Here is a 26,542-nt window from a genome sequence, read left to right on the forward strand (position 1 = left end):
GGCACATAGAGCCAGAAATGGGAAATTTGTTGGCTGTGGGCAATGATTTCACTTAGGCTGGAGAAGGACCCCCAGTGAAGGAAATGGTGTAGGGATAAAGGGGATCTGTGTGTGGGAGTTAATCCTGTCCTGATCTTTAAAATAGAAAATAAAAGCTGGCAGAGGCAAAGCACAGGCAGCAGTAGTGAGGCAGGCCACAAAGGCAAAGCAGGTCACAGGAGATGGCTGACAAACGTGCCAAGCTTGGATTGTGTTGGGCAGACTGGAAAAGGGCTCAGCCTCCTGTGAGGCAGATGAAAGAGCTGGGGCAGGCCGCTCTACACGCTCCCCATGGAGACATCTCAGCACCTCAGGAACTCCTGGAATCCCTGGTGTGTGGCTCTGGCACCACAGAGACTAACACAGAATAGTCTAGAAGGCTATTCTAGATAGAAGAGCCAGTACAAAACTATCAAGAAACATCCAGCAAAGAGGTGCTTAAGGACAAGAAACAAGATGTCCCCACACACTGCAGACACATTCCAGTCAGAGGAACAAGAGCATGCCAGGGTGGAAAGAGCCCTAAAAGGGCCCTCAGGAGCTCTGTAATGTATGATGATACACAGGGCCTAGTAATAAGCAGCCACCATGGTGACTCAAGAGAGCTCTTTGTTGGCGGGACACGGGAGAGCAGCAGGAAGGAACAGAAAAACCGAGGAGCAGGAAGCTCCTGATGAAGGACTCATTGCCCAGAGCACGTTCCTGGAGAAACAGAAACATGGTTTTCATCTCCATGACGTGCTTCCATGTCCGGACAATTCTGTGCTTTCAATACGTGCTTAAGAAAGCACTCCATCCTGTGCACACACCCAGACTGTGGCTCTCGACACACAGCATGGAAAAGAGAAGATCAGCCAAAAGGTGAGAGGGCAAGAATGATGGAGCACTGGAGATACAACAGTACAAGCCAGAAATCAGGCATCTGCTCTGCTGTCTCACTTGTTCTCAATGCAACAGCCAGGGAAAATGCTTGGTCATGATGTTCGAACAGGACCTGCTCTCCATCCCTGGGAACATCTGCCAGAATTAGTAATCCCATATCAGAGGAGGTGAAGCATAGAGTGTCCAACAGCACTTGTAACCTTTTTAGCAATTTTCACATGCCTGCTGCTTTCATAGCTACCTTCTCTTTCAGCTTAAAATAAATGCAGCCCTTCTGAAAGTACTCAAAGACTACAGAACCACAGAATCACTGAGGCTGGAAAAGATCTCTAAGATCATCAAGTCCAGCTGTAACCACCCAGCCCTTCCTCTACAAAGTCAGAAACCAGAACTGATATATCTGGGGATGCAAACATGGGGCAATGAGCTACAAAGGGGGATTAATGCTATCATCCTGAATTCCAGCATCTGAAAGAGACACATCTCTGTCCTTGATACTGCTGCTGTCAACTCAGAGCAAAGAGGTGAGCCCCAGCTTTGTCCCTGTATTTGCATCCAGAGGACATCTCACCTCTTCTCCTGTGCATGAGGCTCCATGTGTAATTAAGTAAAGGGTGCTCTTCTCCCACAGGGGCTTCTACATTCCATATGAGGCCAGGCCAGAGTGGAGCCCCATCATCCACCTGCAAGAGGCATTAGCTCTTCCTTCAGACAGGGCTTCTTTGAGCACGAACCCCACAAGAAGCCTTTTTGTGAGCTCTGGTCTTCACACACCAAGCACAAGGACTAAGCACTGCTGCCTTCCAGTGAGGTCTCCTGCTTTCCAGCACACACCATGATGCTGCCGCAGCTTGATGGTAGCTGAATTGCATAACCAGGAAAGAACCTGACCAACAACAAGCAAAACTCAGCCTGAGGGGAACAAACCACAGCTCCAGCTTCACAGTGGGATTGTGCACCCTGCACTGGCTGCACAGCTTAAGAAGCAGGGCTCCCCAGATATTTCTGCTGTGCTGTCCAGTTATAGTCCTCTCAGTTATAGACACCAATTACAGCATGAAAAGGGAAAAATTTGGGATAATGTTCATGTTTATATGGATGCCAAGAATGTCCAGAGCTACAGGCATAATGCAATAGACATTTAATATCCTTTCCACAGTTAAACTAATCTCCAGCTCCCAGTTCTCAGGATAAACCTAACCCAGAACCAGAATGCCTCCATATCCCATTCTACAGTCCAAGATTTTCTAATGAGGCAGCAAGCTCTGGCCACCAGCAGGGACCTGGCAGCAGCTAGATTAAAGCTAGATTAAATTTCCTGTACCTCTCATTAGACCCAGCAATAATACTCAGAACACACAGGGAAAGCCCAGTGGCAAATAACCTAATTGGAAGTGAAAGTCTCATGCCTTCTTGATGACCAGTACATCTGCTGAAGTTGAGGGTCACAGTCCTTTGTAGTCAGCAGGAGAGCAAGAGGATGAAAATATGGGAAGCTGCTCCTGCTGACCCCCACCAAGGGTCCAATCCTGCTCTCCATGGAAGATTCCCAACACTTTGGCTGAAATGACGCCAGCACTTGGGCAGGGCTTGGTGTTATTTTTAACACTTGCTCACATAACTCTTTGGATGAATCCTGGGAAGAGCTTGTCACCAAAATAGTACACTGTGGGCACTATTTATACACCCACTGGCAGCATCGCAGGATAAGCTAGAGCGCCCCTTTATCCTCCTCACAGGGATAGAGCAGGGCCCTAAAACACGGTTTGCTGGTTGGGGTAGCCCTCAGAAGTGAGCCATCACCTGCAGGAGGCCTGGTATCCCTGTCTGTCCTGCTGAGGAGACAGACTCTCATCCATATGGGAGGGAAGCCCAGGTACATTAGGCTCGGGGAAGATGGATGGCTGAGTGCACATCCCAGCTGCTGTGGACTAAAAAGGGAACAGTTGTGCCTAAACACAGAAAATGCTGATGCCTTCCTATTTTATCTCTCCTTGGCTGCTGCAGGGAAATCCAGCAGGGACTGGGTTTCTTGGTTGTCACCTCTTCTCCCGATGGGGAAGCAGCAAAGGTGTGCAGCGCTGGGGACAGGTGCCCTAAATGTCAGCAACCTTCAAGGGAAAGAAGGCACCAGACTAATAAGACTGACTGCCCTTTATCCCTAGGGACAGCAGCAGCTTCAGGCCTTTCCGTATAAAAACAGTGTGCCCTGAAGCACTAAAGGAAAAAAAAATCAAAAGCAAACCACCCTTTTGAGACTATGCAAGGAAAAGAGATTCTTCCCCTGTCTGATTTTCTGAGTTAAAAATAACTTCTCTAAAGCCATTCCTGAGCCTATTGAACTTCCTTGATTTTTGTCTTCAGTGAGTTTCTCCACCCACCCCCTTTCTCCCAAGACACATCAGACTGCTCTCTACTCTCACATCTCCTGGAGAAGCAGGTGACATGACCTGAAGAACATGCACAGGATGCTGCATGAGAACAGACAAGACGGAGAAAAGAAGACTCCATCTTGAAGCAGAAAAGTTTTATTTTTCCAGTATGTAGATTTAAAAAAAGTATATATATATTTCCTTTCCCTGCAAGAGAGTCTACAGCCTGAGCAGCATACCGGTTGTCTATCAGAGCTACAGAACAATGCAAAATAAACCCACTAATTGACACATGCTGTAAAGGCATGGTGACAGGACTGGTCACATTATTTGGTCATTAATGGTCACATTACTTTTAGCAGAACAAAACAGACGGGATCAGCTCCTACCTTGCCAGATACAACCACTCCAGGACGAGGGCTCAGCTCACCGCAGCTGGAAGCCGAGTGCAGCAGCACTGGCATGAGAGCCACAGGAGGAACCCAGCATGCAGGGCCAGCGATAATCCAAAGCAAAACCAGCTTGTCCCCGTGCCGGCTCAGGGATCAGTGAGCCGCGCTGCGGGAGTCTCCACTCCCCTGTGGATGCAGGATGGCGGGCAACAGGCAAGATGACAAGGCACTTCTTCCAGACAGGAGCTGGCTGAGGAATTCCTGCTGCTGCCAGCCACCTGCCCCGCGTCAGGCACAGCGGTGCCAGGCTCTCGCTCAGGGAGCGTGTGGGCAGGAGAGAGGAGCGAGGGCCAGATTGCTCATGGAAGCCCCAGTGTAAATACAGATGCGCACAGGAGAGGGCTATGGCAGAAATGCAGCTCGTGTTACAGAGAGCCATTTACAGCAGTAAGTGGGGAGAGCGTGGCAGGGCTGTGCGGGATGGATCCACTGCCTGCTCGGACACAGAGTGGGAGGGCAACTGCCTGCCAGGGTGAAGTGTCCACCAGCGAGGGGAGACCTCCCCAGTTCCACATTCTCCATCAGATCCTAAGCTCCATATGCAGTATGTGCTAGCAGTAATGCAAACCGATCCAACTTTCCATCCTCCACCCCAGCTGGGACATCCCCACACCTTCCCTGGCGCAGAGTGCCACAGCAGCCCACGCTGCCAGGGAGAAAGGCTGAAAGCACTGCTCCATTCACCTGCTCAGACCCACTCCTGTTGTCCAGGCCCTCTCCCCAGGCTCCAGGTCTCCATATCTTTGACACTCACCCGCCTCTCCCCAGTTCAATGTCTTTGGTATCTCCTACGAGGATTCTTCTTTCCCTGCCATCTCAGAGTAATTTACAAGCTGTACGGCAGCTGGATTTACAGTAAATATGGAACATGGGGAATAGGGACTAGGTTGGCATCACAGACTGTTCTGAATTGGAAGGCGCCCACAAGGACCATCAAGTCCAGCCCTTGAGTGAATGTCCCATTCAGGGGCCAAACCCACAACCATGGCATTATAAGCACCAACCATGCTCTAACCAACTGAGCTCATCTCATGGTTAAGAAGCAAGGTGTCAAAGAGTTGTCTTCTTCTCCACTGTGCCTTCAACTAAAATCAGCAGCAGAGGAGAGATTCGCAGATTTCATGCACTGCCTGTTAAACAAGCCTTGGAAGATCTTAGGGAGAGGCTGGGAAGGAGCTGTTTCAGGACATTTCATAGCCCAGCAGGCACTGCCTATAAGCCCTGTGCCAGGCAGATATATAGCTCACACCAGTGACCTCTGAGTGAAACTGGCAATGAAGAGCAAGGAGTTCTTGTAGTTCTCGAGCAGCCATGGTCTGTAAGGATATGGGGGATCTCCAGCCAAGCAGTGTAAAACCTCAAGAAGACCACTTCCCTGCTCAGTGCCTCAGTTTCCCCCCTTGAAAAACAAGGACCATAACACTTACCAAGCTGCTGTGGATGCTGCAAAGTTAACTTCGTCATGGGATGCTGGAGCCTGTGAACAGGAATGAGCATTCTGTGGGACTCTCTTCCCACCCATACAGCAGAGATTCCTTGTGGCTTCCCTCAACACACAAGCTACTGCTTGCAGCTTTCTTCACCCTCACCACAGCAGGTACCCTGCGAAGACAGGGATCCCCATTACCCCCAAAAGCAGGAGCACCAATCCCTCTACCAGCTGCACCCAGGCCATTTGCCAGGCAGGAATGCAGTGCACCAGCCCAGCCTCAGCCGAGCTGTCAAAGCAGCGGAAGGGCTGAGGCTGCACTGCTCTGGAATTCCAGAAACGCACAAACACCCTGTCAGCCAGCACCAGGAATGACTCCTCCCTGCCCCGGACCAGGCTGAATCACTGGAAATACCAAAACAACGATGAGGTCACGTTCCCCGAACAAAGAACTGGAGCCAGATATAGCTGCATGGAGCAGTGTGCTAAAAGGGGACTCGGTGTAGGGGCAGGGGGCTCTGGCAGACAGGCACCATGGGCATTTGTCTCGTTTAAAAACAGCTTGAGGCTGCCAGGAGACTTTTTTTCTTCTCTGTAGGGAATAGGGAATTGGCTTTAAAACTCTGTCCATCCCTCTGAAAGAGTCACAAACATTCTAATGTTTACGAGCTCAAGGAACAAGGCAGAAATAAAATTATGACTGGATTCTGAGTCCAGTGTTCCCAAAATCTCACTGTGATACAGTGATCAGGCTTAACCAGTGAAGAATCCACTTGCAGCAAACTAAATGGCAGAAAAAATATAGTATGTCCATTACAGCTTTTTGCTTTTGCTCCAGCCTCAGCCAGCTTTCACCAAAAAAACGAAACCAAACCAAATCAAACCAAAAACAAACCCAAAAACAAATAAACAAACAAACAAAAAACCAAGAAAAATAGAAACAGAAAAAGAAAAAAGAAAAATAAACCAAACAAACCAAAATGCCAGAAACGTAAGATTTGATAAGCTTTCAACAGGATGAGCAGAAAGTAAGAGTGGCTTCTGTTAATGCTTCAAAAATGAGTATTTCATTATCAGCAAATAGATTTTTCAAGGCTTTACAGTTCCAAACTTCCACAGCTCTCTGTGGAGAGAGACTGGAGACATTTTGCTATTTAGACTGTGAAGGAAATTGCAACATAAGACTTGGAAAGGATAAAGGAATTCACAATAGAATTTCCAATAGCCTGTTCTTTCCCCTTTCCGTAGGACAAGACATTTGGATGGATAACAACACCACCCACAGTTATGTGAATAAGACAGTCTAAGAATCCAGACTTTGCTCCAGAAGAGGCTCTAAGAATCCAGACTTTGCTCCATCAGGGCACAAACCATATCTTAATCATAAGCCAAGAGGGAAAAAAGATAGGACTGGACAGCTAATGCCAAGCGTGTCACCTGCCTGGCAGGGCCGTGCTCGCTGGGCTGGCACGCCCTGCCACAACCACAGCAGTGCCTGGCACACCGAGCCAGCCAATGGACCGTGCCTGCATCGGTCCCCTGCTCTGAAAGTCCATCCAGATTTGCCAATAAAAGTGATGAGAAAATCCGCAGTGAGTTGTGTGTGACTCCCGCAGGAGAGCTGTGAGAGCAGAAGGGCTCAAAACCAAATCAGTTCATTTTCACCCCACTGCTCCAGCACGCTCTGGTAACCAGAACCACCTGAGAGGGTTACACCACAAATTCTTCTGGTCTAGTGCCCTATCCCTGACAATGTGGCACTGGCACATAAAAATCACAGAGTGATTTCACTGAGTGCCACCAGAGAGATCTCCCCTAAGGACACATTCTTCCAGCCTGCAACAATCAGGAACTCCTAGAGCTGGAGGTCACACACTGACCATCACGTTTCAGAGACACTGAAACACATCTCTGCCATTGAGGTGTCTGGTTCCTTTTGGAATCTGTGTGTATTTTCAGTCTTCATGCCATCTCGTAGCAACATGTTCTACAAATCAACTGTGTTGAAAAAGGACTTCCTCAGCCTCCTGTCTAATAAATTATTTTGCTGGATGCGCTTCCTCTGTGCTGTGAGAAACAGCAAAGTTTATTAAGGTCAGTCTTTACTCAACTTTTCCCTGCTGAATACTGTATTACAGACTTTTGCTCCTTCCCAGTATTATCTACTTTTGCTTGTTTAATCTCTCTTCCTACAGAAGCTATACGTAATCATCCCCATTCCACTTTTCTCTATCATTTCCAGGTCTACATTACATTTTCTGAAAGAGGGTGACCAGCTGGTATGTGATACCCAGATGCAGGCACAACATGTGTATCTAGTATACATTAATATATACCAGCAAATTTTGTTTCCAGTGCTTTTTGGCTGCAGCTGAACATTTAGCTGATGCGCTCAGGTAACAATCCACAGTCACTCCAAACAGCCTCTTGTGGGCAGTGAGAAACTGTTTCCAGATCACCATTACATGTGTCATTTATCAGCATGACCTCCCGTTTGCTGGTTTACCATCCTAATAGTTCTCCAAGATGTTCCTGTAATTCCTCAAGAAGTTTTCAAACCAACCACCCTAACCAACTTAGGATCACTAGAAAATCTTCACTATGTCTTCCAAACCACAGCTAGATGTGTTGCACAGGAATCCCTGTGGGACAAGGCACTGCAGGTACCAGAGCTCTGATGTCCTGCAAAGCACAGCATTTGACAAGGAGTGCTCCAAGCACAGTGCTCAGGAATGCTACATAACCTTTTAGGTCCCTTCCTACCCAAACCATTCTACGTTTCCTGGCTACCAGGAACCTCTTAGGAAAATAAAGCTTTAATTGAAAATGTGATTCAGTGCCATCATCATTCTGCCAAGGATCCCTGAAAGAGCCTGCAGTGTTGGGTGGCTGAGACACATGCTCATCCATGGCTCCACTGAGGACTCAGGTGGAAGTGCAGAGTCCACATCAATACTTAAAGACTACAAATATGCTCACCAAACACTCACCCCAGGCACAAGAGATGTGAACTGTGGAAACCATAATTTCCAGTCCAGGCAAACACACACAAAAATGAGGAGACACAGTGTGACAGATGAATAATGCAATGACTGACTCCCACAATTAACAGACAAATATCATGTATATAAGTTAAGAAAAGTTTTATAGATTTATAGTTATGTTTTACCCCCTTGCATTTTTATCAAGGGACAGCAGGGATTTGGGACATTTGGGAGGGCTGGCTTGTCACCATGGTGACATCTGACCTCCAATCAGGATTTGAGGAAGTAAACTCCGCGCCTGGACAGCAAAGGAGCCGATGGACAGAACTTTGGGAGGGGCAAAGAGTTAAAAGGTGAAACTTCCATTGTGTGGGTGAGCACATGGGGGGGAAAATCCTTTGCTCCCAGCACCGTAATATTTTCTCTATTCAGTCTGTTGTATTTTTGATAAGATTTAATAAACCTTCCTAAATTTAAGAAAAGTGAGTAGCTGTTTCTCACATGGAGAAACTATGGGCTTCAGGTGAGCAGCAGGTATCAGCAGCAAAACCTCAATCAGGCTTCATGTTCCAGAATCAGAAGAACAGAGACCTAGAGCCAGCAAACCCCATTAAACACCCTGCTATGAGTCCAGGGCTTTGGTGAAGAACTGGGAATTAAGTATTCAGCGGAAGGCAGATTACATAAGGAAAAGACAAAGTGGGGGTAGCCAGCCTCCCTGTACATCTGGGAGGGACACTACAAGCAGAAAAACTCCTCACAACCAAGTTTAACCTGAAGCACTCCAAGTTGAGCTGGCAAACCAGCAGGTACTGATGCTTGGCCCAGCTGCAGCAGAGGTTACCACAAGAAAGAGCATCAGGCAGCTACAACTACATACAGTAACTTCATTTTATATATTCCCAGAGCTCAAAGTCCAGGGATGGAGTGGAAAAGGGTGAAGGAACCCTTAATTTATCCCTCATCTGTTTTGTACAAAATACTGCTCACAGTCCCAGAAGGGAGACAGAAATGAGATTTTAATAAACCATAAGCCCTATGCAATATCATGGTTTGGGACATTACATTCTCCAGCTCACATTAAAAAAAAAAAAAAAAATATTCCTGGACATTGTCCATTGAACACTGCCCTGTTAACAGATGCATTGATCCATCCAAAAGGTAACACAATGAAGCCACTGAGTAAGGAAAATGCAGGATACCAGTCATCTTGCGCAGGAAAATGTGTCAGACAGCATCTGCTGCCACAGCAAAAACTGAAACAGAAGCTGAACTGCAGAGAGACTACTGCACAGCCACAAACCAGGCTTGCACCTTCTGAATATTCTATGATCCCTTATCCACAGCCTGAAGGTTTTTGAGGGACGACTGCCGGGAGGTAAGGAAGCCTCTGAAGCAGCAGCTCTAGGTGTTGCTGTCTAAGACGAAAGGATGCAAAGCCACTGCTGCCAGCAAAAGGTCACCAGACTGGAACCTTGCCCAGCAGCTTCTACAAAGCACACTAACTAGGAGACTTTCAGACTGCAATTTTTCAACATGAGAGTACAAATTAGTTTTCTAAATACAGACCTGTACTCTTCATGGAATGAATGGCCTGGATGCCCACAGGGCTGATGGAGGTTAGCACTTGATGACACAAAAGCCTTCAGTTTAAAATCCAGGGCAGCTACTGACTCCCTGAGTCACCTTGCTGTGCATACTTCAGGCCCAGCTCCCTGGTGAATGAGGAAATATTGATGCTCCCTGCCTCTCCGAGGAGCCAAAATGAAATAAAGCTTAAAAGATCTCAGGATCCCTGCCATAAATCCCAAAGTTAAGGAAGGGAAACAGGATTGCTCATTACATGCAAAAGCCAGGCCTCTTCTGTGAAGTGCCTGATTTGGATGTAGAGGCAGGATGCAGCCAGTAACAAAAACATTGGCCTTCCCTGGAGATATGCTGCTCAGATCAGACCTTGCTGTGTTTGTGGGGTGACGTGTGGGGCTGGTGATGGCACCTGCAGGCCTGGCAGTCAGCTCTGAGAACAGCTGCTCTCGCCCTGCACACAAGGAATTCAGCAGCACAGCCCTCACCAGGACACACACAGCTCCCCCACAGCCAGGCACGATGCTCTCAGAGAACCTACAAAAAGCAAGCAGTTGGGTCATATGTTTTCCTAATTCAGAGGAAGCCTGGCCCAGCTCCGATATCTCACATCTCCTGGTATTGAGAGTGGGGGTTGGAAAAGTCGAGATCCATTTATAGCTGAAAAGTCTAGCAGAGGGCTCAGTGTTGTGTGGAAAAGCAGAAGCTGACAGCTCTGTACAGTCAGCTCCACCCAGCTGGAGAGGAGAGGCAGGCTGGGGAAAGAGACAGGGGTATGGAAACCTCTTTCCTTCAAGCTGGGAGTGATGGGAGAGAGGTGGCTTCCCTGCAGCGCCAAGAAGAGAAAAAACATTCTCTACTTCCAAATGCATTACAAGAAGCAGGGCAGCAGAAGACCAGTTTTGGAAAAACTGAAGAGTAGCTGTGCCGCAGATAGGGCCAAAAGCACTCAGGTCAAGCCCAGGCTGCAGGGCTCTGCACCCTTCTTCTGAGCCCTTCATCACAGCCAGCCCTGCAGCAACAGAGACCTTTATCACAGGGACAGGGACAGGGACAGGGACAGGGACAGGGACAGGGACAGGGCTGTCTGGGAGCGGTGGCTGGGAACTCAGCCCCACGCTCATTGCTGGGAGAAATGGCAGCTCCCTCACTCCAGCACATTTACATCAGCCAACACATCAGCAGATGTAGCAGAATGTCCTTGCCAGCCCTCATGGAAAAAGCTTGGCCCTGAGGACAAGGCACAAGTTTAAATCATCAGCATGCGCAGACTTATTCTGTGATGACTTCAGCTCCTCCCCATGTTGTCAGGCCTGAGAGGAGACATATTTATGTAGCTAACCTAATTTAGCTAACAATTATGCATATTCATAAGAAAATTAAGAAAAATAACCACTAAAACTGTGTTAAAGAGCACAGAGATGATGAGGCTGCAAGAAAAGCAAACACAGTCGTAGCTAGGCGAGGCAGTGAAATACCAGAGCTATTGTATAGGCACTGATAAAAGAAGCATCATGCAAAAAAAATTCTTGTCACCCACATTTAAAAATTATAAACTCAAATGAACAGGTGCAGAAAGGGCCTGAGGGAAACAAAAAACCTATCAAACAAGAAGAAACTTAAGAGCCTGGCTTGTTTAGCCTAGGCAAATGTAGGCAGAGAGCGGATAGGATTGCTGTCTAAATATATCACAGGAGACAAACAAAACTGCCGAAGCAAAAGTATAAAGCTGGCATAACAACAAGAGAATAAATGCAGTGAACATATTTAGCTTAAAAATTAGAGAGAGAGAAAATTCAACCCTTAGGACAGGAAGCTTTCCAACTGGAATACCTGGATTTAGGATGAAGTGTATCAGAGGTCTCATGGGGTTAGAGGATACAGTGCATGTGCCCACAGATATCCAAGAGGGCCTTTATGCTGCTGGTTTTGTTCCAGCTGGTAATTAGCGCAGGTCATTACTGAGATGTCTCCATTCACACAACAGACTTTGCTGAGTATCCAACTGGAGAGCCCAGGGCAAGCACGTAGTGCTCCTCTGCCCTCCCATTTCCTAAAAGCTGCTCACGAGTAAGGACTTCCAGGCTACAGGTCAGTGGGAGAGCGTTGTGTGGATGCACACGGGCAGAGTGAGAGCTAGCAGGCAGCCTGGAATGCAGGTGCTGCAGTTAGCAATGGAAAACACCCCTGAGGTGCCTCTGCCCAAACACATCTGCTGCCCCATGGTATTAGGGACAGAGACTGCTCACTGTCACCCTGTGGGTTCAGGAAAGAGCTGTTCTAAGCTGTCCTCTGCTGCAATGTAAGACAAGGAAACACTTCATCACTGGTTACCAAAGAATTACAGAATGGTTTGCATTGGAAGAGATCTTAAAAACCACCTTGTTCTATCCCCCTGCCACGGGCAGGGACACCCTTTGACCAGGCTGCCCAAAGCCCCATCCAACCTGGCCTTGAGCACTCCCAGGGATGGGCACCCACAGCTCCTCTGGGCCTCCTGTTCCAGTGCCTCAGCACCATCAGAGCATTGCCATTCTTGACCCTCAAACCGCAGCCCAGCAGGGCAGCAAGTATAGGCACAACAGCAAAACAATGTTCAGACTCTGAATAATTATATTATGGAATAATGAGGAGGTAAAAAGGGAGATGGTGAAAGCAAAATCCAAAATCTATTTCAGGGATTAATTTTTGACGAAGCTATGAAACAGAGCTTCATAAAAGACTAAATTATAATTTTCAGACACCGCACAGACGATGACACACGCTTTGACCTCCCCCGGGGAGCCAAGCAGAGCACGGCGCACACGAGAAGCAGCGACCCCGCTCCTCCCCGCGCAATTCCCGCACAGTTCCCGCACAATGCCCGCACTGTCGCCGTCCCTTACCGATCGCCCGCATCGCTCCGCTGTTTACAGCCGCTCCGCGGGGCGGGCTCTCCACGCCGCCCGCCCCCCCGGTCCTCCGCCTAAGGATGTCTGACGTTTCCTCTAAGTTTCCTCTTAAAACATCCTAGCCAGGATGGAAAATTTTGGGAATTTGTGTGCTTCCCGCGTCAGGATACCGGATGAAAAGGGTTGCCGTCTCAGATCCATTGTCCCACAGACCGTCCCCCCGTGCACTTCTGCGCATAAACTTGTTACATCAATTGAGTGCCAAGGAATCTATCATCCCAATATTCTCTTTTTATTTAAAAAAAAAAACCACAATTATTTTACAAAATCAGGAGTGATGTAGGACAGACATCACTGCCAGCTGATGTGTTTCAAATGCTGATTGTGTCAAACCACTAAAAGAATTGTATCTGGTGCAAGCTCACCGACAGCTTTATTATCCCCTACATGTCGTAGCCAACATTTTCAAATCCCCTTTTAGCCAGAAGGTGAGTACTTTGCACGTAAACCATATGAGAAGAGAGGCACACTGTCAGATTTTCCTTGCTCTGTCAGCACAAGGTCTGCCTCTGCTGCTCTGCAATATATTCTGCTAAATCAGATGCCAGGAACAGCTTTGACAGGACTTTCAGTCCCCAGACCAGTCTGGGTATCATGGGGATGTCTGCTTATCTGCACAAATTCTCCTTTTCCCCCTAACCCCAGGCAGGCTGACAGTGAAAAACATAATCCTCGTCAGAAAGCCATGATTGTCTCTGCAACGTGAATGGTAAATCAGGGGGAGGTGACAAGCATTAACTACACAGTGGTTTCCTCAGCCAGAGTGCAGGCTCTCACTTTACTTAGGTGTCTCCTTCCAGGGGAGATCACCAGATAATTTACTCCTTCCCTAGCAAGCAGCTCCTAGACACTGAAGTCTGGACCCAGTCCCAGCTCCAGTTTTGCACTGGCCATGCTGACATTTAATACCACAGTTTGCAACAAGCCTCCCCAAGCAGCAGGTGCAACAGACTAGTATGGTTGTTTCTTTTTTTTTGTTCTTTCCTGCACTGAGTTAAAACACAGGGAGATGAAACCTTCTATTAGAGCTTAAACAATCTCACACAGTAACTGCTGAAACTGGGACCACAGGCAGCAGGGTGTTCCATGAAATGGGGACATGGCTGACCTCTTGCCATCATAAACTGCCTCCTGGCAGCTCAGAGACTCATGGCAGAGTCTCATAAATATCGACTGGTTACTGCACAAAAAAATCCAATTCAAATTAAGGAGGGAGTCTAAATTTGTATAATGGAGCTGAAAAAACCCCGACCTCAACAAAAAAATAAAAACAAACAAAAAACCCCCACCCCTGTAACAACAGCCAGAGGCTTAGTCCTCTGCACAAAAAAAGCTGCATTTAGACAGCTCAGCAGTGCTGGCAGGACAGACTCTCATGCTGCCACGCTGGCCTTCCACCCAGTAACCCTGCTGATTATGGAGTTGGTGTGACAAAACAGCAAGCAAATCCCAGTCTCTCAAGATCACCATGACTTTAGCTGCATCTGTGCATTTTAGGTCCCTCTGCTGGCAGTCAGACTGGCAGGATTTTCAGCTCTCTACTATCCATGTTTGATAGATAATCTGCTCCCAAGTGAAATTTGAGCCAGTACAGAGAAACACTGAAGTCATGACAGCTCTCTACTACCTGTGTTTGATAGATAATCTGCTCCCAAGTAAAATTTGAGCCAGTACAGAGAAACACTGCAGCCATGAAACACTGCAGAGACTCCTGAGGCCTCACTAAGCTCCTCTGAATTGTGGCCACTCTGCTTATCAGGGAGGATGAGGGAGCCACCAGGCCATGCTTCATCCCTTACACTGAACCCCAGCAACAGTGGAGCAAAGGCTATTTCAGCTGCTGGCCATGAAATAGCTTTTCTGGCTTCAGTAATTACGGTGCAATCACCATCAAGCCAGATGTGCACACACCTCATTCTGTTAAGGGGGGGCAGATGACGTGCTGGCAGCTCAGGTGAGCCCTGACCATGGCAGAGGCTTCTCAGGGGTCAGATTTCATGGTCTGAGCCGTAAGGAAGCCTGAGCGCCTTCTGCTCTTTTATTTCAAGTCAAAATGAAATGGCTGGTGCCCAGTTACAAAACTTGAGACGGTTCTGAGGACAATAATCCTTTACAAGAGCAGATTTGCAACCCAGATAAATCAGGGCAGGCTGATGACTGTCAGCTCCTGGTCCCTTGACCTACTAAGGGTTTCTCTGAGCTTGCAGCACTTTCTGATGGCAGATGTGGGAAGAGGGTGGTGATTGGGTACTGGCCATCTCTTGAGAAAGTGGATCACAGTCAAAAGGCTACAAAATCACACATGTTACAAAGGTTGTGGATTTGTGGGTTGCGTGGCTGGACCTAAGGCACACCTGGGGTCAATAATGTCACCCCAGTAATACGGCCCAGAGTGGATTAATGAAGAAAAATGAAGGCACATGACTGAGAAAGACATTGCCAATTCAACCTTTTCCTCAGACTGAAATTCTCCTTGCTCTGAGGTATATAGTTAGAGGGAGAAAAAAAAAATTAGCATTATGAACAATCTCAGGGAGCAGAGATGCCTCCCACAGCAGGTTCTCTCTTGTGCCAGGGAGGCCTTCTGGGATACAATGCAACTCCACGCTCCAACTCACCCTGCCCGCCTTCCCCAGCAGCAGCACACATCTCTGAGAAGAAACTACAGAGGGTGCATGTGGGTGAAAGGAAAGCCCCAAGTCCTTGATTTGGCAGCTCAGAGGGAAGAGCTCTGGGCAGCCACTGGCTCGGTGCCCTGCAGGCAGCACAGCCTCCTCTCCTGACAGCCCTTTACTTTGGTTTGCTTTGTTAATTTTTCAGGGGGACAGGGGGGGAAGGGGTGTGTGTGTCTTTTTTCTTCTCTCCTTTTTTTTTTTTATCTTTGTTACAATCCTTTGTGTTTATATTTGTCACTGTTGGGTGAAAATGTTCCCGTTGTGGCAAAAGGTGATTTTGGCCGCATGTTCCTCCCAGACATGATGAGTGCTCCGAAGCCGTGCTGGTGAGAGAAGGCGTAGCCAGAGCGGCGGGTGCTGGTCCGGCGCAGGCGTCGCTTGGGAGAGGGTGGAGGGGGCCGCTTTTTGGCTTCTTTGATCTTCAGCAGGACCTGGGAATCAGAAAAGGAGGCGGAAAAAGTGGAAGGTGCATCATTATTCACAAGCACAGTGGGAGAGGAGCAGAGAAAGGGAAACAAAAGCAGGGATCCAAAGGTAAAAATGAGGAAAGGGCATCTTTATTCTATTCTAAAAGGTGTTAATGGCAGCGTCATCTGTAAATTATGGGAGGGAATGATTTCCATGTATTCCTCACTTCTCTGCAATGCCATGGTTTGGGTATGACTATAGGACTTTCAGTCAAATCACCCAAAATGGGAAAGTAATCCCAACAAGTCAAAATTCCAGAAAATAAATAAAGAAACATTTAAGAATTGGCATATTTAATATAGAAAACAGACTACTAAAGGGAGTTTCTGATACATAAAATATTTTTATGATTATAATGATTAATGTTATAGATGTTAACATATATATAACAACATATATGTTAACAATATATATAATACATATAACAAATAATGTTATAGGATCAGAGAGTGGCTTGGGTTGGAAGGGGCCTTGAGGATCATCTCATTCCAACCCCACTGCCACTATATCAGCTATATCAACACCCCATGCAACCTTGTCTTGAATGCTTACAGGGATAATAGAGAGATTCCTGTATTCCTTGGCAGATGGGAAATAAATACTGCACTTTATTTTTAGGTAGTGGGCTTTCTGCTCCCAGGTGGCCACTGAGTTAATCTACCAAGAACCTTTTCAGGAGGTCTAATGCAGGAGGTTGCTGTTGAGAGCCTGTGGCTCAACAGAACCCCCAGCTGCCAGACTCCTGTGCCTCTTGCTTGGCACAATGGCAGTGGCAGGTGCTTGGCCTCTCTGAACATCAGGCCTGTGTGCTGCCAGCTGGGGGACTCCATAGGGCTGGAAACCCACTCCTCTCCTGTGACCATTCACTTCCAAGAGGAGGCAGGGAAGTAATTTTGTGCTAGAGAGAGGGACACTCAACCTTGGCAGTGAGAGGCTGGGATTCTGGGCGACAGCTGTGTTTGACTTCTGCTCAGCTGGGATAAACTCAGCCCATTTTTACACCCCCCCAGCTGCCTCGAACTGTGTCCCAAGGACCTCCCTACCCAGCAGTCTTCTCTAGCACCCACCTACCCTCTCTGTAAGGGCTGAGAATTCCCCTAACGTGCTCTCCTACAGTCACAGAGAACGTGTGGAGCTCCACAGACATCCCGAGGATGACCAGGGAGGGCGTCAACTGCGGGGCCTACCCCTGGGGCTGTGCTCTGACCCCAATTCTCAACAGCAGCAGCTCGGTGCAGGGAAAGGAAGGAAGCACGAGGTGGCAGTAGCATTCAGCAAATGCTCCTGTTTGGAAGCGAGCCTGGGGAGCTCAGAGTGCGCTGATGTTCTTGAGGGGTCCCTTGGCTGCAGTGAGCAGTGCATTCCCACTCCACTCCATCACTCCCTGCCTCTCCTTGCCCTGGTGCCCTCATCTTCACATTCCCGGGGATGGGAGGGAAACTGGTTTCAGAGGGGGCATATAGCCACTGGCTACAAAAAGTAAATTCTGAAATAAATTTTAAAATCCCCAGCAAACATATATTCCCCAGTAGAAGGTGAAAGCCTGTGGTCTGCCAGGCTAAAAACTGCACAGCGTCAGGGCAGGAGGAACATGCCACTCCTTTGCCACTGAGCCACAGCGCTTAAACCCTGCACCTAAAAATAGTGCAGCTTTCCTGCCTCAGAGCAGTCTAATCCACATCTAAATAATCTCAGCCTTGGTCCCGGCTGCAGATGGTTTGAACAGTGCCAAACCCCACATTCAATCCTCCTTCTCTGGGGAGTCAGGGACAGACGGATGGCAGCAGTTGCATGGACACGGACACACACCCCAAGCCCGTGCAATGTGGCTCCACGGTGAGCCAGCCTAGCCCATGGTAAGCAGGATTTCTGGTTTAATAAGGTATCTCCTTACTTTGTCACTGGGAGTTGGCTTTAACTGGGCCTTGAGGAATCGAAATCCAACCACTGGCAGCACGCAGAGGGTGATGCTGAGGAAGATGGCCAGCCACACATTTGGTTGGCTGAGGGTGTTACGAGCCGTACCTGGAAAACAAACACATGATTAAAACTGTAAAAGCAGCACTTCCCACCATTATTCCCTGTTGCTCTCTGTGATTTCAGAGCACCTGGCAAACAGACCAAAATACAAGGCAGACATTGTCTCCAACAGTGAAATCAACTGGCTGTAGAGAGAACTGCAAAGCCAGTGTCACTGTCTGAGATGAGCAATGAAAAATGCAACGTCATGATTGCAGCAACAACCCAGGTGGACAAGGGTGTCAGAGAGAAAAGAGTGAGTCTTTTTCTCTCTGTCGAGAGTCAAATCACAGCAAAGGATCGATATAAACATTCAGGAGACGTTAAGCAGCAGCCCAGGACTCCAGTGCAAAAGGAGGAATGATCCTTTCTTGCTTCTCAGCACCATTTCCTAAAGGATATGGAGTACCGGCTCTGCCCAGCAGTTGATGGGAATCACAGCCCTTTGAGAGAAGCATGTATTGCTCTGGGGATCTGCACAGATAGTGTAGCCTAATGGGGGTATTGGCAGCATCACTGCCACGTGGTGGCATGTCACTGACACCTTGTTTGAAACCAAAGTGCTCACTTCTGGGTTTTACAAAACTGAGGGAATGTAAAATAGAACAAACAGTCTGCAAAACCCTCATTACAGGGGTTAATGATGCTGGTATTGGCAGTATATTTGCTGAATATTTTCTCTGCAGTTGGCCAAATTCTGCTGTAATACAACTTCACTGAAATTTAAGTAAACAAGTTGTCTTAGTCCAGACTAGAAATACTTTCCTTAAAAAGGGTTTCAAACTGGGACCTTATTAAGTAGCTCTCAGCATTATGGCTCCTTTGACCAAAGGAGTAATAACAGAGCAGCAGATGAAATACCCCTGGCAAGTGAGTTAGGATCATCATAGAATCCTCAAGGTGGGAAGAGATCTTCAAGATCATCCAGTCCAACTGTCCACCTGCCCTGGGAAACTGAACAGACATTCTGACTTCTCTCACTCAGTATTTCTGATTCTTAAAGCCATCTCAAAGTGGATGTGATCATCTGCTTGAAAAATATCTTGCAATAACTAACCTACATCTCAGATATTTCTAAGTTGGTTAAGCCCCTTGCTATTGCAGTGAAGTTAGACAAAAGTTTTTACTGAAAAAGTCAGTAAAAAATGAAGTCATTGATTAATACAAAAAATCTGAGACTTGAAATAAAAAGTGCTGGGATTTCATAATTAGAGACTCATAACAATGTTGTATATATTGGCTGTGGATGCACAGAGCTATCAAAAACATCTGAATTACTTTGAATTACTTTGCTTACATGTAAGTACATGTTCTTCCTGGTCAAAGTCTCAGGAGATGGACTGATTTTTTTATCTTTCATTTTTTGCATGTCTTCAGAAATCTGTTACGTAAAATAACTACAAAGACCTGATCACCACTGGTGTGTTTTGTTGTTGGGGAATTTGCCATTTAACCTGGCAGAAGGCTCACCATAATCACAAGGCATTTTTCTCATGTCTGACTGGATGTTGTACTTCTATGCCTTCCTATGCCAAAATGTTAACTTATTTACAAAGATCACATATCTACAAATAAGATGCTCCCAGATAGCTGTAAAAAATGGATATCTGGAACCCAAATATAGAAGAGCAGCAGAAAGCACTCCATTAGGTTTATTTTAAGCACCATTCCCATGACTGCATGGGAATCTTACACAAGGAAGAAAACATGACACACATTCACCTGGATGGGTGGGATTCAAAATAAATCCCAGCAACTGTCAGAAATGTCCGGGCATTTCTTGCAGAAAAGGCAACCAATATATCCTGAAATATACACAGAAATACTTGGAAACTTTAAGCCCTGCAGTATGTCCATTCTGAGAGCAATCCAGATTTGTCCCAAGGCTTACCAATGAAGGGAAAGGAGGCTGTGAAGATCAGGTACATGCCATCACTGTACATGGTGAAGGTGATAGCAAAATAAACAGACAGGCTGCCCCAGATGAAGAACTGGTTGACAACTGTCCAGTAAGAGGTGTCCAAGCCAATCTGAAAGAAGAGAGCAAGGCAGGTATTGTCAGTGCCTTCCTGATTTAGCAAATCTGTGCTGGACACAGCTTGTCCTCTGCTTTGTACATCTCCCCCTGAGAATGCTATTCATTCAAGCCTCAAGAAATAACAAGTCACAAATCATAACATTCTGGGAAACCATTCAATGGAAGATTACTACATTTATCTTGTTGTTCCCTCTTCTCAAGCATTCAGTAGTGGCCAGTCCTGGAGACAGGATACTAAGGACTTTAAAGACCATCCTGTTCCAATCCCACTGCCTTAGGCAGAGACGCCTTCCACTAGACCAGGTTGCTTAGAGCCCCATCCATCCTGACCTTGAACACTTCCAGGGATGGGGCATCCACAGCTTCTCAGGGCAACCTGTGCCTGTTCCTCAGCATCCTCACAGGGCAGAATTTGTTCCTAGTATCTAACCTAAACCCACTCTCATTTCAAAGCCAGTAACTCTTCTTCTGTTACTACATGCCCATGTCAAAAGTCCCTCCCCAGCTGTCCTGTGGCCCCTGGTAAGGACTGCAAGGCTGCAGTGAGGTCTCCCTGGAGCCTCCTCTTCTCCAGACTAAGCAATCCTAGTGCCCTCAGCCTCCTTAGCAGAGGTGCTCCAGCCCTCTGATCAACTTCATAGTCCTTCTCTGGACTTGCTCCAACAGGCCCTCATCCTTATGCTTTGGGCCCCAGAGCTGAACACAGTAAGTTCAAACAAGTCAGGCTTTATTTCCCCACTCCTTAGCTCTAATGCAGATTGAAAGTTAGAACAAGCCTGCAAAGACTTTTGACAGCAGGAACTATTATCCAGGGAAGCGTGATTGGTTGGTTTTCTTTTAAGAAATCTCTCTCATCCTGATAGTACCATATGAATTTTCTACCACCAAGTCTTAGCTATTTCTTCCAGCAAGTTCAGGCTGCGTCACACATACATCATGCACTGGGCCAGGCTGCAGAGACATCTCCGTAATGGAGAACCTATAAATAACTGCCTGATGGCAGACAGACAATCCTGTGCTTCAAAACCTTCTCATAAAACTAGAACATGTCCTTCTCCAATCCCTGCCTTAACTAATTTGTCTGTTATGACTGCAATCTTCCCAAGGCAAAGACTCTTCTTTCCTGTCACCCTGATCTTTTATAACATACAGATCTCCTGTTCTGTTGAGCTGAGGAGATTAATCTGGTGTCAAGAGATTTTTTTTGCAAGAATGAATGATGCAGTAGCAAATAAAATGCTGTCAATGGCCCTCCAGATGCTGCTATCATGAAACAACAATTAATTCCTAAAAATATTACCTGGGATGCCTTACCTGCACAGACACCACAATCAGTAAGCAGGTCTGGGCCATCAGAGCAAAGGACTGGTAGTCAGCAATGGCCTTCCCATCACTCCTCATTGTATTGTACATGGCCCCATAGGGGATGAAGAAGAGGATGAGGGAACTGTAGATCCCTTGCAACATGCACTTGACAAACACCACCTTGTTAAAGTAGAGGTTTTGCTGGCCAGGCACATATAGCTGAGGGAACAGCATGCTCCAGCGATCATCCACATCCTGGAAGCAGAGAGGAGACAGTCAGATTTGCTGGCAGCTACCCAAGCAAATACATAGACCCAGTTAGGGCTGCCATGTCCCTGTGACATGCATTTCCATGAGAAAAGGCCTAGCACATAATTCACTCTGTTGTGCTTGCTGACATGGTACATCCCAAGGTCACCTGGGCATATTTTCCATAATGCATTTTACCTTTCTTGTGCTAAAAAAAAAAAAAAAAAATTGACAGCTGATAAAAAAAGAAAGAATATACACTTAATCTAAAGCAGACTGCATGGTCTGTTCTCCGGAGAATTGACTGGAAGCTAAGGGTTAGAAAATACCTCCCCACACAGGCAAGGCTGTCTGACTTGTATCCCTTAAGTGTCCAGAATGGAGCACTGAACCACTGCAAAGTAACCAATTCCTATTCATTTAACTTGTAAAAGGCATATAGGAGAAGCTTTACTGCTCCTTTGTCTTGTCAAACAGTAACAGTGAGGTTGAAATTTGTGTGAGATTACCACAGGAAGAACTCACTAGAAAGGCTGAATTTGCAAGATCTGGTTTCAAAGATCCAGTTAATTAATTGTTTTGTCTGGTCATTAGGAAGTCACTTGCCAGGCTTCAGGAACACAGGTAGTAGGGTATGACTGCTCCAGGGGAGAGTTGCAATGGCACCTGGTGCTGCAGGCAGCCAGCCTGACCCAAAAATCTCATCACACTGAAACCTACAGGCCAAATCAGGATAATTGTATTTATCTCCACTCCCTGTTCCTCACAGGACTACTTAAATCCAAATCATATGACAAGGAGGGAATACACCTTCTCTCTGGTACAACTTTTTTTTTGTGATTTAAGTTCTCTCTGTCAGATTATTATTTCAGGGGTTACCACAGTATGTAGCCAAACGGTCAGCTGCTTTTGCTTCATAGAACCAGCTCAAAACACCTGACACAAAACCCCTATCAATAAAATCCCCAAAGTAATGACAGAAACAGTACCTGATCAAAGAGACTCATTCCTAGCACTGGGAGAGAGGTGTATACCAAATTGTAAAGTGTAATGAACCACTCATCATAGACAGTCTGGGGAAAAAAACAAAAACAAAGCAAGTGAATTTAGAAAAAAGTTGTATTTTCCATTTCTTTAAAAGTATATGCAATTTCTTGCCGCAACACCTTGGTTTGAGTTGTTACTGAGACAAAAGGGATGAGATGACTCAAACTCAGCATCCCTAAACAGAAGAAGGATCATATTATGCCAGCCCAGCCTGCTTAGCACCCGTTGCTGGCTGTAGCCAGAGCAGGATCCCTCTGCACCACCCTGCACCCTCAGCCCCTGTCTGTGTTTGGTTGGAGGCTGGTTTGCCATGAACCAACTTCCATTTTTCACTCTGGGTGTGTTCCTCTGGCAAGCTCCTGAAATTATTCATTAAAAGGGTGGTCAGTGTTTAAAACACGTGTGGATGTGGCACTGGGGGACATGGTTTAGTGGTGAACATGGCAGTGTTGGGTTCACGGTTGGATTTGATCTTGAAGGTCTTTTCCAACCCTAATGATTATATGATTCTATAATGTATATATTCTGTCTCCAGACATCAGTCCTCCAGCAGCAGCAATGGAGGCAGCAATATCTGCTTTATACCCATGTGTCTAAAGAAGACAGACCTTTGTTCAGTGAGGTGGGAGGAATGGCTTAGTTTATTTCCTTGTAAAATGTTTCCAGATACTTCCCTAGATGTAGACTTACAGAAGGGTTTTGGTTGGAAGAGTGCTGTAAAATTCATCTAAACCAACCACCCTCAAATCAGCACAGACATCTTCAGCTAGGTCAGGTTGCTCGGAGCCCCATCTAACCTGACCTGGAATATTTCCAGGAAGAGGGCATCAAATCACTTCTCTGGGCAACTTCTGTCAGTGTTTTACAAACTTCATTGCAAAAAACTTATTTGTTGTACGAATCTAAGCTTAGTTTGAAATCATGACCCTTTGTCATACTGCATTAGGCCCTGCTAAGAAGTTCCTCTACAGCTCTCTTGTAGCACTTTTAGGTACTGAAAGGTGCTCTAAGATGTCCCTGAAGCTTTCTCATCTGCCAGCTGAACCAGCCCTCCACCCTCAGCCTGTCTTCACAGCAGAGGCGCTGCCCTCTGATCATCTCCATGTCCCTGACAAAACCGAAGCCGGACCCACCTGTGCTGAGAAGCCGGAGAAGAAGCCATACCAGAAATGTACCAAGGTGAAGGCAAAATTCTTATAGAAGAAGTACTTGAGGAACTTGCACATGCGGATGTAGGACCAGCGCCCGTGCACCAGGAGCAGGCGCTGCAGGTAGCGGAACTGTGCGAAGGAGAAGTCGCTGGACAGGACCGCCTGCATCCCCTCCTGGCCGCTGATACCAACCCCGATGTGGGCAGCTGCAACAAGAAGTTGGTCACGTCATTACACCGAGAGTTTTCACTGCCCCATTTTTCAAATGAATTATCCAGCACTGAACACCGTGTTAATTCCCTCACGGCCTTCATCAAAAGTCAGAATGAAAAGTTACTTAAAAAAAAAAAAAATTTTGGTGCATTAATTCTTTCAGCAGCACTATGATTTTGGCTCTGTGATACTTTTCCCATAAGTGGGCTTTTATTATTTGAATGACATTATAGGTTCAGTGACAGTTTATGGTTTTTTTCTGAATGCTTTCCAGCAGCACAAATACTGTTGTTTATAACGACTGCTATTATGAAACAATAACTTTAATTTATATTGACGTGTGACTTTTATTTAACATGCATGCATGTCCTTCCAGGAGCCTTAAAACATCATCCCAGACAGACAAAATCTTCAAACCATTTTAAACCTTCTCAGACACTGTGCTAAAAGGCAGACTGTAGCCTCTTTATGTTTCCTGGGCTTTATTAGTTCAATCAAATAATAAGATAGAAGAGTCACTTTTTTTTTTTTTTAATAGTAACTTGCATTTATTAAACATGGACATAAGTTTAATGTGACAGCTAATTATACAGCTTTAACTAATGAATACAATCTTAATGGCTGAGGGTTGGTTAGATTCAGATGTTTCCACTGAACTGAACTGATAAAAACCCATAGTCTCAATCCTCTTGTGGGGGGAGTGGACTAGTTCCTAATTATTATGCATACTTTTTTCTCCTTTCTTTGCTGACTGCCTGACTTATCTCCCTTGAAGCTCTCTACTTAGCCTTTTCCTTCTTAATTAAGAGGCTCCAGTTAATCAATTCTTGCAAATTAAACAAGGAATATTAGTAATAAGTCTGTCTGAATAATCTTAATTTAATTATACCTAGTTAGGACTTTTTTTCATAAATTCAGTGAGGTAATGCAGCATCAAATGATGCTCATGGATGGAGAAGCCTGGAAGCCTACCATCTGTAACTCCAGGGAGATAATTAACAAACAGTCCTGACAGAAATAAATGCTGAAAAAAACACCCCACATAATATTATACAGAATATTTACAGTCACAAAGATTTTATTTCTGCTTTGAGTCAGGCCCTCTATGATCCAAACTGTTTGTTATATACATTGCCCTTGTGATGGTGGTCGTGCAGACACACTGATTGACACATCACAGGCCAAGTGGGCTTTTCATAGAATCATAGAGCCATTTAGGTTGGAAAAGACCTGTAAGATCAAGACCAACCATTTTTTCTGCTCTAAGGTAGAAACAAAAAAATAGGCCCTTAGTGCAATCTCAGCTCCTGAAGAAGTCCACAAGGCAGGAGACACAACTAACCTGTAGTGACAGTGCTCTGTAGAGAGCTGCCAAAATCTGGGACACAGACACGTGTTTCTACAAAGAGGGTGGTACAGGAGGCACTCAGATATGTGTTCCTGCTGCTAGCCTGCCTCAGAGAGAAATACCTCTTTGAGTCAGTCTGCTACAGCATGCTGGCTGTTGGCCATCACTCACTTTTGATCATGCTGACATCATTGGCACCATCTCCGATCGCCAGGGTCACGGCCTTCTTGTACTTCTTCACCAGCTCCACCACCTGGGCCTTCTGCAGCGGAGTCACCCGGCAGCAGATCACCACTTTGCACATGCAGGCAGTTCTCACCAGCTCCAGCTCCAGGTTCCCTTCCAGCGCGTAAGCCTGGAAAGGAGGAAAGGGAGCGCTCAGGGCAGGCTCGCAGCAACTCCTGGCCTGACAAAGAGGGTGCAGCAGGGTGGCCACGACAGCTGAGCCAGGCCCTTGCACCCATGTCGGTGAATACATCCACGCAGTCTCAGGGAGCATCCACACTGCACGTCACACTGTGCACCCTGCACCTACGAGCTTGCACTTTGGGTGCACCACATCTGGATATGCACCACAGCTGGATATGCACCACAGCTGGGTGTGCACCACATCTGGGTGTGTACCACATCTGGATGTGAACAACAGCTGGGCATGCACAGCACCTGCTCTGGCTGATGTAACCTGACAGAGGGCAGAAGTGTCAAACACTAAAAGCAGGAGCTGCTGCAGGGCCTGAGACAACCTTGTGTATCTCCATGTGAGAGAGTCTCTGCTCAACCCTCTTGGATTACTATTTAAGCTCTGGGAGATAAATAGGAAAGATTTCAATTTGTTAAGTGCCTAATTAAAAAAAAGAAAAAGTTAGGCTCAGGTGGGCATGATACAGCAAAATACAAAATTAAAGAGAAGACTGCTTTAATCTGAGTGCTGACCTTTTAAATCAGTCAGCTATGTTATTTCTATTTGAGAAGCACTGAGATAATTGGATGTCTAGTCGCCCCTCCAGCTCTGCATGAGGAGGAGGGAGCAGTGTGAGCTTTTCAAATTTCTTTCAGATCATGCTTTATGGCTCTGTTCTTTGTTGTCTCTTTTTAGCAGACATGTACAGAAGGAATCTACAAGGCTCACTCCTGCTCAGAACCATTACAGCAGGCCCACTGCCTTGTCTGTGAAAGGCAGACAGTCCTTAGGCCACATATTCTTTCTTTTTGAAACAGAGAGCTGTGAGTCACCAGTGTCCCCTTTTTCCTCTGTCATGGCAGCAGGCTTGCTCAACAAAAGACCTTTTCATGGTTCAGCCTGAGTACTGCTGGTCAGTGCAGTCAGAGATGGCTT

At 46.5% G+C, this 26,542-nt stretch overlaps 2 protein-coding genes across 6 annotated transcripts in view; both read right to left on the reverse strand.

Annotated features, from left to right (window-relative positions):
* Nucleotides 1-12,667, reverse strand: part of RUSC2 (RUN and SH3 domain containing 2) — a 57,951-nt gene extending 45,284 nt beyond the window's left edge. For 2 of the 5 annotated variants that reach the window (XM_041468599.1, XM_041468600.1), the window contains exon 1: nt 5,173-5,465. The gene's annotated coding sequence lies outside the window, so the exon portion shown is untranslated. Of the gene's footprint in view, nt 1-3,682; nt 3,897-5,172; nt 5,466-12,627 lie in introns of those variants that run through there. The other 3 variants (XM_041468594.1, XM_041468597.1, XM_041468596.1) reach the window with 3 other exon arrangements.
* Nucleotides 12,668-15,133: 2,466 nt separating this feature from the next.
* Nucleotides 15,134-26,542, reverse strand: part of LOC121354179 (phospholipid-transporting ATPase ID-like) — a 71,135-nt gene continuing 59,726 nt past the window's right edge. Inside the window, exons 22-28 of the mRNA XM_041468601.1 lie at nt 25,378-25,561; nt 23,628-23,851; nt 22,437-22,520; nt 21,208-21,453; nt 19,747-19,885; nt 17,731-17,861; nt 15,134-15,799 (exon numbers count right to left, since the gene is read on the reverse strand). Of these exons, the coding sequence (XP_041324535.1) occupies nt 15,578-15,799; nt 17,731-17,861; nt 19,747-19,885; nt 21,208-21,453; nt 22,437-22,520; nt 23,628-23,851; nt 25,378-25,561 (1,230 nt within the window). The 3' untranslated portion in view covers nt 15,134-15,577. The remainder of the gene's footprint in view (nt 15,800-17,730; nt 17,862-19,746; nt 19,886-21,207; nt 21,454-22,436; nt 22,521-23,627; nt 23,852-25,377; nt 25,562-26,542) is intronic.

The sequence above is a fragment of the Pyrgilauda ruficollis genome, unplaced genomic scaffold (assembly GCF_017590135.1).
Source record: "Pyrgilauda ruficollis isolate IOZ18807 unplaced genomic scaffold, ASM1759013v1 scaffold220, whole genome shotgun sequence".
NCBI classification, from domain to species: Eukaryota; Metazoa; Chordata; class Aves; order Passeriformes; family Passeridae; genus Pyrgilauda; species Pyrgilauda ruficollis.